General features: G+C 36.6%; 1 protein-coding gene across 1 annotated transcript; it reads right to left on the reverse strand.

The window, feature by feature from the left end:
* Positions 1 to 1,987: 1,987 nt before the first annotated feature.
* On the reverse strand, positions 1,988 to 6,819 carry LOC143609950 (coatomer subunit alpha-1-like). The gene is made up of 3 exons (XM_077084560.1): positions 6,580 to 6,819; positions 5,531 to 6,025; positions 1,988 to 4,686 (listed from the first exon to the last, which is right to left on the reverse strand). The coding sequence occupies exons 1-3, from the start codon at positions 6,785 to 6,787 to the stop codon at positions 2,009 to 2,011; spliced, it is 3,381 nt and encodes a 1,126-aa protein (XP_076940675.1). The 5' UTR covers positions 6,788 to 6,819; the 3' UTR covers positions 1,988 to 2,008.
* Between the last annotated feature and the right edge of the window lie 5,235 nt (positions 6,820 to 12,054).

Raw genomic sequence — 12,054 nt, forward strand, 5'->3', positions numbered from 1 at the left:
TATGGCTTCTTATGTGTTTTGACCCAAATTCAGGGGTATGTGTCTCACCAAACTCGGATAGTCCTTAAATGATTGTAACATCTCATTTATTTGTGAGTTATATCTCATTTACTTGTGAAACTTTTTCATCATCAAACTCTAATTTAATTTCTCTCTTCTGCATATTTTCCTTCACAATCTATCCTCTGCATCACCAATGAACTTCCGATTACCACTCACCATCACCAACCTCCTCTATCATGCATCAACCTACATCAACCGCCCCTTTCATTAGGCGTATATTTGTTTTCATGTTTGCTCGTTTAAAAAAAATCATCTTTGTTTTAGTTTATGTTCATTCGTTAAAAATCCAAAAAATCTGCACATCTCAATTGAAAGAACCCAAGCATTAAAAAATATAATGAGTGTAACAAATTAATATATATGTATTAAATCAAAACAAAACTACGTTAAAAAATAAAGCAAATAAAATAAGAAAATAATTAAAAATAAAAACCTAAATAAACCCCATAACACGAGTTCTCAAACTAGTTAATGAATATTTTAGAATAACTTGCCTTGTGCCATTTTCTACATAACTTTTGTGTTTTGTTACAATAATAATACCAATTAACTATGTATAAAAAACTATCTTATAGTTACTATTAAATGCATAAACTTATTAATTAATAAAGTTGAATTTCTTTATTTCATTTGGCCTAAAATTTATTTCTTGAAAGTAAAACATATATTAAACAAGTTCTGTTTATCTCATAAAAACTAATCATTATTAACATAAAAAAAATTAGACCTAAAGTTTCTAAATTCATTCTTTTTAATATTTATTTCCGTCAAAAAATTTCAAGCCCAGATGACAATTGAAAAAAATCAGCAAAAAAATCAAAACCTAACAGCTTCCAAAAACCTAAATATCAAATGTTCGGTTTTTAACTCAGTTTTGAGTCACAAACAGACGCATCACTCATACACAACCCTACCAACTCCCAACCCAGTTCAATATAAAATATCTTATGAGCCAGAATCAAATAAACCTAGAAACATAATGTCACAATGATCGAAAAGCCTTCGGAAAAACACGTCCAAGTCCTGATATATTATCGTTTTTACGACTACATACAACCACCACTCACAAACCAACACCTCTTTGTGAATGCCACGTCACGTCTCGTCTTAAAACAACACTCAATTTTAACATATTCCAATAAAACAAAAATATTCAAACTCATCATCAGCTACTAGGCAAAAATCCTCTGCTCTACTCTGGAATCCAAACATGTTTAAACTGTAAAAAAGTTAAATCACAAATCACGGTCAATCATATAATCATAAACTGTAAAATGTTAGATATCGTTCAAAATAGTGCCAATATATTTCGAGTTGTGTTTTATCTCAAATTAGTTAAACGGGCAGGAAAAAAAAGAAAAAAAAAACTAAAAGGGAATAACCCAACCCTGAGTATCCGTCTATTGGAAGTTAATCCTAATCCGCGCATCTAGAGTTTGAAGATGAGTTTGAGTCCGTTACTTTTTTAGAGTTTATTTATTTTATTTTTGTTTGTTATATTTAATAAAATTATATTGAATATATTATACTTTCATAATGAAAATACTAAGCGAACCATAAAATGTACTTTTAAGCAAATTACCTATAGAATAATATTTTTTTTAAATATCCAGCAAGAGAGAAGATTACCTAGAGAACTGAGACCGGCAAGATTATAAAGGAAACTTATACAATTCATCTGATCTGAGCTGGTGAACACAGTAAGCCTGAAGCATCTGATCCCACAACCGCAAGGTTACAAACAGTACAAAGCTGACCTTCCTGGGAAACCACAAAGTGTGAGTTACAGTATGGGCATAACTCATCCTTCTGTCCCCTATATATAGGCACATAAGTGGCCCCACAAACAACAAACGGGTTCCTGAAGTCATAATTCAACTGTGTGGAATCTTTCATATTCCTCTCAGCAGCTTGCATAACTGATTGTGCGGTTTTCATCTAAATTTTAAGCAGTCGGATTCGTCTCCAACAACCTCCTTGCAAAGTTTGATGCGGTTAGTAAATTACCAGCTTTGTAACAAACAGTCATAGCATTCATTAATGCGAGTCTTATATGTGGTAGTTGAAGATTGCAGTGAGTGAAATAAGCTGCTAGCTCTTGTTGACGAACCGGGTCGTTTTTTAATTCCCGTCTTTTGAGTTCCATTTGTAATCCCAAAACATATTCTTTCACGATAATAATAAGTTCTTTGACTTCATCGACCTCGCGTCTCGACTCGACTACAACAAGCGGGATGGTGTGGAGAATAGTTAAAAACAGGCGTAACGCTTCAGTAAACTTCCCGGTTGTGGTTGCTTTATAACCCGCTTTGAGTTTGTCTTCTAGTTGGGAGAAAGTAAAAACGAGCGCAGGTGGAGCCCGAACATTAGGACTTGCTGACTCGCTCCAACCACGTTCGATCGCTAATGAGATTATCGGAGCTGATGCAAAGGCCCGTAAATAGGAATGACTTCCAGTGTGGAGATCGATAAATAACGACTTTAACGGTTCAAAATTTTTTATACCGAGCTGGCGAGTTAATAAACGCATGGCAGTGTCAAAGTTACCAGCGGCTGCATGTTCAGCCGCCAGAGACGATTTCTGCACCCAGATCTGGCTCACGGGCATACCCGCAGTCGGAGCCACGAAAACCGATGAGCGGGTCGTGGCAGTTTTTGGTGTCTCGACATCGGGTGGAAGTTCAAGATCTTCAAGATCCCAACCGCCTTCCTCATTATCTTCGTGTGCCTCGTCATCATCCGGAACCATGCTGACATCACCATTTTGAATATTATCCACATCCACAATATCCAACTCCTCTCCCCAGTCAGCATCAGCAGCATCCTCATATTCCTCATTTCCGCCTTTTCCATTATTATCAAGACCGCCTTCAAATATCCCTTTCATGGTCCTCAACAATGGCCAATCTCCACCACACGTGACAGGTGTTGGTGGGACCAAAAGCGAACCTGACCGACCCATGGGCAAATTAGGAATATTACCGTTAAGTTTATCAGCTAATTCTTCAGCTATATCATTCAACCCGTGAGTTTTAGCTGTTGCGTATGCTAACGGTAGATGACCAGCATTGACCAAAATCTTGACCCGCTCTTGAACATCACCCAGATACAAAGCATTATGAAACTGCCCCATGACATCATTCTTCACCTCAGCAATCTTCATCATTTTAGACAACTTATCCAAATTTCCCGTTATCAGATACAAAAACGATAGCCTCTCGAAATTCTTCGTCCGTTGATACGCGTACTCAACAATACCAGAATTACCCTGACAAAGTGCCTCGACACCTAATCTATACCAGTGATCTTTTTCATCAATCTCTTTAGCAGAAGCAACCGCTATCTGAATATTCCCACTTTCGAGTGCTAAATTGAAACGCGTTCGTTCGTCTTTCACAAAATGCAACGCGACTTCCGGGAAACCCTTTTGTTGTAGGTATGCAATCATTGCTTGCCCACAAAGCTCTGAGTTTCTGATCATACTCATCACATGATCATATCTTTTCTTTAATAAAGATAACTTGAATATGTATTCGGTTGAATCGATAACAATTGGGCGGTTTTTCCCGTCACGGTCCAAACAAAAGAGTGTGTTTCCAAATAGTTTGGTCATGTAAACCGGGAGATCAAGGGTTTTAATGATTCCACTGTCTCCATTAGGCAAACAGTATTTAATATGGGTTGAAGTTGTATAGATAAACACACCATTATCATCCCATGAACCGCTTTTCACTCGGATGGTCTCGTGAAGCGTGCACCGGTGAACCAGTTTCTTATCAGCAATGACTATTGAATGTTTACTAAGCAAAGCAACACTTTCCATATCATTTGACCAAACAACATACCTTACAAAAGACGTTTGTAGGTCACCAAGAACCAATCGTTGTTGAAGGTCAAAGATGTATACTCTATCTTCCGCCCTGCATAATAAGTTACCCGTACCCGCATAGAATATAGCATCAGCTGGAACCGGAAGCGCACTCTTTTTCACAATCTCATTTTTCAAGTTTTTAACCAACACTTGGTTAGTGCTCTTTTCAAGAACTGCAAATCTGTTGCGCGCCACGAAAACCGCAGACCCACCGACCCCGCGTTTAGCTTCTTGAACCGTATCACCTCGAGTGACGCTATCTTTAGGGATGATGTACAGTTCATACGACCCACCATCAACATCTGAACATATTAGAACTGCGTTTTCGGTTGGGCTGTACGAGAGGGTCCGTGGGCCCTGGTTCAAACTGACTGAACCGGGCCTGCGAATGGGCAATATTTGAGTGTCTTTTTGAGAAGTGTACTCGTAAAACCGTAGAAAACGGTCTTTTACAAAGTACAATGAGTCACCACTAACAGAGAATGCGGGGCGTTCTCGTTCTAACTTGAAAACAATCATACCACTGTCGTGGCCAGCAGCCAACAGGTTCATCTCGGGATGATACCCGAGAATCCAGAACCGGTCGTGCTCACGGCGAAACGTTTGAAGAGCGGTTCGTTTTGTAGCATCCCAAACACGTATGCTTTTATCCTCTGAGTTTGATACTATAATGTCTTGTCTTGCATGGAAAAGAACAGATGATACATTATTCATATGACCTCTCAATGTGTCTACTTCCCAAGCTTTTGTATCTGAAAGACAAAAGTAAGTAAATGAGATTCAGCGATAAAATTCAACCATTTATTTCATCAGCATCTTTAAAGATACAAAAATTCAACAAATCTGTGACCAAAAATAATAATCTTTAAACAAAAGTAATAACCTGCACTAGCATGCCCTGTCAGTAAATGTATCTTACTAGGGGTGTTCATTATTCGAATAGGATTCAAAAACCTGAATTTCAATCCAAACCGAATTCGGGTTTCGAATATTCAAATCGGGTTCTTATCTTGCGACCCTTAACTGAAAACTGATCAACACTTCAACCTCAATGCATCAATCGGGAATACTAGCTGTTCGATCTTATTCATAGAAGTTCTTTTACAGATTGTTAATGTTATAAGTTGATAGAAATTAGAATTGTTGAGTTTTTTAAGTTGCTGGAAGTTTTTCACTCAGAAATCAGAACCATAAAAAGTTATATGTTATACAATCTAGGAACATATAACTTTAACGATTCTGATTTCTGAGTAAAAAACTTCAAGAACTAACAAGAACTTAAAAAAAAACAATTCTGGTCTATAAACACATATGCTTAACCAACTGTAAAAAAACTTCCATAAACAAGATGAAGCTGTTAGTGTTCTCGAGTGATGCAGTGTGGTCAAAGCGTCCAGCAATTTCATTGAGATCGGCAGGCAATGAGGTTGATTATTTAAATCTGATTTGAATAATGAGCACCCCTGCTGATTACTACCCTAGTTTGATGCATTTACTAGCTGAACACTACAACATTATAGAAAAAGCATGCATTGCAAATTACTTACCTTCTTTTTAACAGCCAATGTGGCAAGGTTTAAATAATAAAACGCATACCATTCATTCGCCAGATCTTCACCTGGCGATCATCAGCTCCCAAAACAATAAGAGGAAGGGTAGGATGAAACGATGCCCAATTGACGCCTCGGTCATGACCCTCCAATACATACTTCACAACAGCATCAACGCCTCCAAAGAAATCTGTATTCATCTGACTCAACCGCAGGATATCATCGGCAGGTGAAGCAGTTTTCTTCTTCAGGGCACCGATATCCCAAACTCTAACAGTCTGATCTAATGACGCTGACACCACAAGGTCCTCCTTCGGATGGAACAACGCACACATCACATAATGGTTGTGTCCAGTCAGAACAGATATGCACGTACGCGACTGCCAGTTCCATATCCGGATAGTCTGATCATCACTGGCACTAACGATCCACGGATTCTCATGGTGAAACTGAACCGTGCGAATGTAATCAAGGTGGCCAAGAAGCGTAAACAAACACCTGTGCAGCTTGTAGTTCCATACTTTGATCTTGTAATCATCTCCTGCATGTACAACTCATATGTAAGGGCTTTGATTTAACCATTATGAAGAAGATACAAGGATAACAGTTCGTATGTATATAGAAATCAAAACAAAACAGATCCAAAACATTCACATACATACTTTTTCAGATTTTAAACATTGCAGAAAAACGATATGTGTGACACACACTTAAAACCCTAATTTGTATGAATCAGGTAAGTCCAGTGAACACGGAAGACATCAAATTCTCCAAACCAAGATAACAAGCTACAAATCCAATCATCATCAATGCACATGATGCATATGTAAGGGCTTTGATCTAACCAGTACGAAGAAGACACAAGGATAACTGTTTATATGAATAGATCAAACAGAACAAAATGATTCACATGCTTTTTCAGATTTTAACATTGCAGAAACATAATATCACAAACTTAAAACCCTAAGCAGTAATAAGTATGAATCAGTTAAGACATCAAAGTATATAAATCCAATCATCATCAATGCACATAACAGGTCATCTAACAACAACAAAAACGTAAAAATAATTGAATGGAATTGAAAAGCAATAAACCTCCGGAGACGAAAAGCGGCTGCGATTGATGGAAGTGGACGCCGCGAACGGGGCCGTCGTGTTCGTCGAAGCGATCAATGAGAGTGCCCATGCGGTAATCCCATAGCTGGATGACACCACTGTGGAGACTAGCGAGGATCCAAGGGCGCTTGCTGTGGAAACTGAGGCCTTTGACTCGGTTACTCTTCGTCTCGAACTTCGTCAGCATCGTCTTCTTCTTCTTCTTCTTCCGTAGGTGACCTAATTGATTAATAAATAAGTTGCAGTTGAATTGAATCGTGAATTGGGGATAAATAAAAACCTAGAGGCAGTTGGTTGTTACCTTATTAGATCTGAGTGACCGGGTGGAGATGCAGATTTGTAACGGTGGTGTAATTAGATCTGAGGGAGGAAGATGAGTTACTTGTGAGTGTAATGTAAATACTCAATTTTGACGAAATTACTAATTAGTGTGAGTGTGAGTCAGTCAACTTCATACGAAGCATGTTACGTACCTGGTATTATTGTGTAGCTTAAGTTTACAAACAAAATAATATGAAAAATATGATTGTATAAATAAAGATGTTTCTGGACATGAGATATGAGAATTAGGTTGTGTTTTGTGTATTAGACTTGATTCCTACTATATGCATGTGGACGTAATGTCCTCTTAAGCAGGTTATAACTCCACAATCACAGGATTCGGGTGTAAAGGAACAAAGGAATTGGTTGAGTCAAGCTACATTCGATGATTGACATATAACACGAAAGTCACTTAAAAGGTGGAATAAGTTGTTTTTTGTGTTACATGAGTCGTTAGTCGTCAAATATGGATTTTGGTGATAACATAGGGAAGTTACAAAATTCCACGCATATATCTTGGTAAGAAAAAAACGAACAGTGACAAAATTCAACATCCAATAATCGCCCATCAAGTATATAACTTAAGATAACTATCTCGAACTTCTTTCACAAAGTTAGGATTGTTTGAGTGAAAAATGCTTTTGAGTCCGAACATCTTTTGGGTGCACAATCACTTCCAGGGTTCTAGTTCCATTTGATGACCACGATGCCAAGTCATATGTTTGACTCTTTTCTAACATAAAAGGTCTTTAAAGTCTAGGAGAAATCGACATGCAAGTCAAGACTGGATTAGGTTGTTTACAGTTCAACTTGTAACGATGTTCATGACGCACACGAAAATAGAACCGCGGAATTATCCTTGTAAAATAAAACATGTGATAGTTTTTGCAAGCACGAATGTTTTGTTTTGCTAGCCAATTTATTTTAAAATTGATTCGTCTCATAAGAGTTATCAAGATGACTCTAAGCTAGCTCATCTGCATTATATTGTGTTTTCCAATTCAACAATTTAGTTACGAGTAAATTTGACACTCATCCCACAAAGGCTCCTAAGCATATTGTAACATGTGACAATATCTCACTTTATGACTGGCAACTTAGGTATCTTCTACACGTGCCTTAATATGTACCATGTTATCTATCACTATCTAATTACATACATCAACATATCTTTTATCATGTTAGAAACTTGAATCAACTAATAAGTCTTACGGGCCCACAACGTCATGCCAGCTGGAATAAAATTTTAATTTTTAATGTATTATATATATGTGTGTGTAATTTAAAAGAATAACCTTTAAACCCACAAGCTTTTTTAAAATTCAACAAACATCTTAACCCACCCATTAAGTCAATAACCAATTTAAACCCCAACACACATATTAACTCTTTAGCCCGAACCTAAACTAAAATAACAGGGCGGATTTGCGAAGAGTCATTCCGTCAATTAGAAATTCAGTAGAGTTCATCAAAGCAATTCAGTTGACAATGTTTAATAAAGATTTAATGGATTGACAATAATTATTATTGATAATGATATATTGTAGAGTATGGATTGTGAAGATTTAACCAACAACTTCGTTTTCAAAATTGTTAGAAGATCTCCATGGGGCACCTGAACTTTATCAAATGGATCATTTCAATATAATTTTTTTGTTTATTGTTATTAAAAAAGTATCATTGTATTCTAAAAAAAAATATATATATATATATATAGGGTCATTTTTTAGTACTTGCACAGAGCAACCGAACTCTTAGCCATAACAGATGGGACTAGCTACATCACGTTGTGTCGTTGTATAAGAGGGGAATGGGCACGTGCAAGGGTAAGCTTTATGGGTTCCAAACAACAAGGCAAACCCACCTCTACCTATGTGGGTAGATAGCTAAATTGCAATTCATGGCAAACCTTTGCCATGAAGAATATATGACAATTGGAAAACATAAATGACTAATTAATTATTATTATAAAACACAAAAAGTTACAGGGTACTTGTGGGTAAGTGTCACCGGTGAATTTGTGGTTTGTGAGTACATGAGGATAGAAATGAGATGGCAGTACGTGATTGACTGGTGCATGGGTAATACCCATGAGCGCCCCTTCCACTCTAATCAGGCATGAAACCACATTTATGCTAGCCAAACGCCAATATGTGCTCTCTTTATACATTGTATTTATATATTTGGAACAAGTACTCCTAATAGTAGAAGGCGTTCCTCTTAGGTAGTTTCCTTTTTCTTTCAACTTACTTTTCACCGGAAGATGCCATTTCAAAAAATCTTTCACTCAATCTGTAAATTTGTCGATAATAGATATGTGTAAACCATACTTTTTATACATCCACTCTATTTGTAAACGTGGGCATAACCAATTTCTACAGCATAACTCATACATGATAAATCTACACATACAATTTAAACATTCATATAAATAATGCATACGTACGCCCACAAATACACAAGCATACATGCACACATACAAATACGTAAATAAACACACGAAGAGAGAAAAAAAGAGAAAAAAGAAAGCACATTTTATGGTTGTGATGGTCAGGGTGGTTAGCGTTGTTGATTAGCAACGAAGTTGACGGTGGTCGGGCAATGGTTTTACCCATATTTACTGTTTCAGGCTACTGCTACTAGTTTCAAAACCTCAATACTAGTCCGCTACTACTCCCATAATTGCAGTGGCAAAGCTTGGACTAAGACACCGGGGGGCCGGACTCAAAATGTATACAAAAATTCACAAACGATGGGGGGGCGGACTTAAATTTTCGGCTGAAAACGCCTAAATTTACACTACGCATAAAAAATTTCGGACGAAAACGGGTAAATTTACACTACTACGCGAAAAACCGGGGGGGGGGCTCCTCTGGCCCTAAGGAAGCTTTGTCATTGCATAATTGTGTGTGTTCATAAGTTATTGTTCCTATGTTACCATTGCTGAACTTTCATGTTCCAGACTTTTTATTTGTTATTTCTATTTTAGCTGTTGATTACTCTTCCAGAACCGATGAAACGACTCTTTTTGTTCAACTATTGTTTATCATTGGGTGAATACCAAGTACCAGAGTTCAAGATGCAACCTCATCCATGATGTTCTAGTCGAGGAGGAGTCGTGGTCATGTGCTTTAAACAAACGAAAGCATGTTATAACATCTCGAACCTTCCTAATTTTAGAAACTTAAACTCGGGAAGACATTGTTTGTCTAACTTGTTAGTTATCTTGCCCTATGACTAATAATATCGTGTATTATTATAACTTAAGTCTAAAAGGCTCAGTATCACAACTTTCTAATTAAGGAAGCTTTGTTACGACTCATGTCATAATATGCAACCATAACCTCAAATAAAAAAACCTTATTTTACTTAGGTCTTGTGCACATTTTCTACGACGCATATTACTTTTTATGACACGTTATATGGATTTAGGGATGCCTATAATTTGGAGTCGTTCGGGCATAGCATACAATATTTCTTTAGTATTTTTGTCTTCACGCAAGACCTAGGTTAGTTCATGTGCTCCCTTTTTTTAATTTAATGAGTGAATACATGCTTCAACATGCTTTTAAAATTAGTGGTGTATTATTTCAATACCGATTTAGCTTTCCATGAACAATCCCCGAAAATGTAGCACAATTATTAACCGTTAGGAGCCACATGATTTTTGGGTAGTACTATATGAGGAAGATCCCCCGCACACAGTGGGCAAATATCACTTATGCCCACTCACTTAATGGTAAAAGGATTATCTTGTGGCGTATGTTTGCTCCGTTTGTATCTTATGTTGGTAGACATAAGTAAAATTGACCAATAATACTAACATTTTTTCATACATATGTTTTGTAACTTAACTCATCAACTCACCAACTTTTTAGTTGACAATTTATTTTTTTAAGCATCTATTCAGGTGTCTTTTTTCAAGATGTGGAAATATAGAGAATTAGATATGAGCTTGTTTAGAGATAGAAGATCAATTTAGAAGACTTATGTCGAACCATAGAGCTTAACCTTAAGAAGCCATGATGGATAGTAGAGCCTATCACCTAATTAGATTGTAGTTGAATTTCTAGCTTAGCTTTGTAGTTGCATTTGACAATTTGATCGTAACCTTGACCTAGTGTCTTAATATACATTTGGCTACGTTATTTCCATTATATTTTTGGTATTCAAACTTCACGTCCAACACCTCGGTCTGGGTGTGACAGACAAAGAATTCTTATTTAACCCATTCTACTCAAATTTGTTCATGGCTTCACACATTTGCCAATAACATAGTATTATGATATAATAATGGCATTGTGTATCTAAATATCCAACAAGGTCAAACCTTTTCATCTTCTTCAAACTCATTTGCAATTGCGGTTGGAAGTTTCCCTCCTTTAGTAAGGACAACTTCACAATTTGAAAAACAAAAATTTGTCGTTTTCCCAAACCCTATATTACCATGTCAGATATACTTACCGATTGCCTACATACACCAACAAATCAACTAAGATTATTAATGACATTGATTCTAGTGTAATTTAGAAGCCTCATAGTTAGTGAACTCGTTGGTGACAAGGGACATGTAAACCGACATAATAGAGATACATGCTATCTGCAACTCTTTACCATCAAATTTTCTTACATTGGATCGGTGTTGTTTAACAATTTCATTCGATGGAAACATATGTCATGGAAAATATGAAAATACAGCAAGACCTAGAAGTTAACTATGAACTACAGACAATGAATTGTAGATTCTTAATGAATTTGTGTTCCGCATCACCATGATCACTAAGGGAAATTTGCATGTTATCTTATCATTGTCTGTTTGTGTCCCTATGATGTTCTATGTGCCCGTTACTATAGCTTTTCACTGTTTTTTTTTTTTTCATGCTATTAGTAGTTTATTAATATTTATATTTTTAGTACTTGTTTCTTTGCTGATGTTTAGATCTCATTAGAAGTACTTTATTTTGTAATATACTTTGAAAGTAGTGATATGGTTTTGGAGTCAAAGTCTATCTAAAAACAATCTCTCTATCCAGTGTCGGATCTAACACTGTTTTTCACACACACAAACACTGGATCCACCTCCATTTCTTCCACCGAATAATCACTTCTCCAATTCACGTCTCAGATCTATTA

The sequence above is a fragment of the Bidens hawaiensis genome, unplaced genomic scaffold (genome assembly GCF_021521415.1).
Source record: "Bidens hawaiensis isolate Kalapana, Puna unplaced genomic scaffold, B.hawaiensis_p1.1 tig00021836_1, whole genome shotgun sequence".
Classification (NCBI taxonomy): domain Eukaryota; kingdom Viridiplantae; phylum Streptophyta; class Magnoliopsida; order Asterales; family Asteraceae; genus Bidens; species Bidens hawaiensis.

Coding starts and splice junctions, on each gene's coding strand:
- LOC143609950 (XM_077084560.1), bottom strand. CDS start 6,787: ATGCTGACGAAGTTCGAGACGAAGAGTAACCGAGTCAAAGGCCTCAGT. Junction 6,026..6,579: donor GCCGCTTTTCGTCTCCGGAG/GTTTATTGCTTT, acceptor TTGTACATGCAG/GAGATGATTACAAGATCAAA. Junction 4,687..5,530: donor GAAGATCTGGCGAATGAATG/GTATGCGTTTTA, acceptor TTTGTCTTTCAG/ATACAAAAGCTTGGGAAGTA.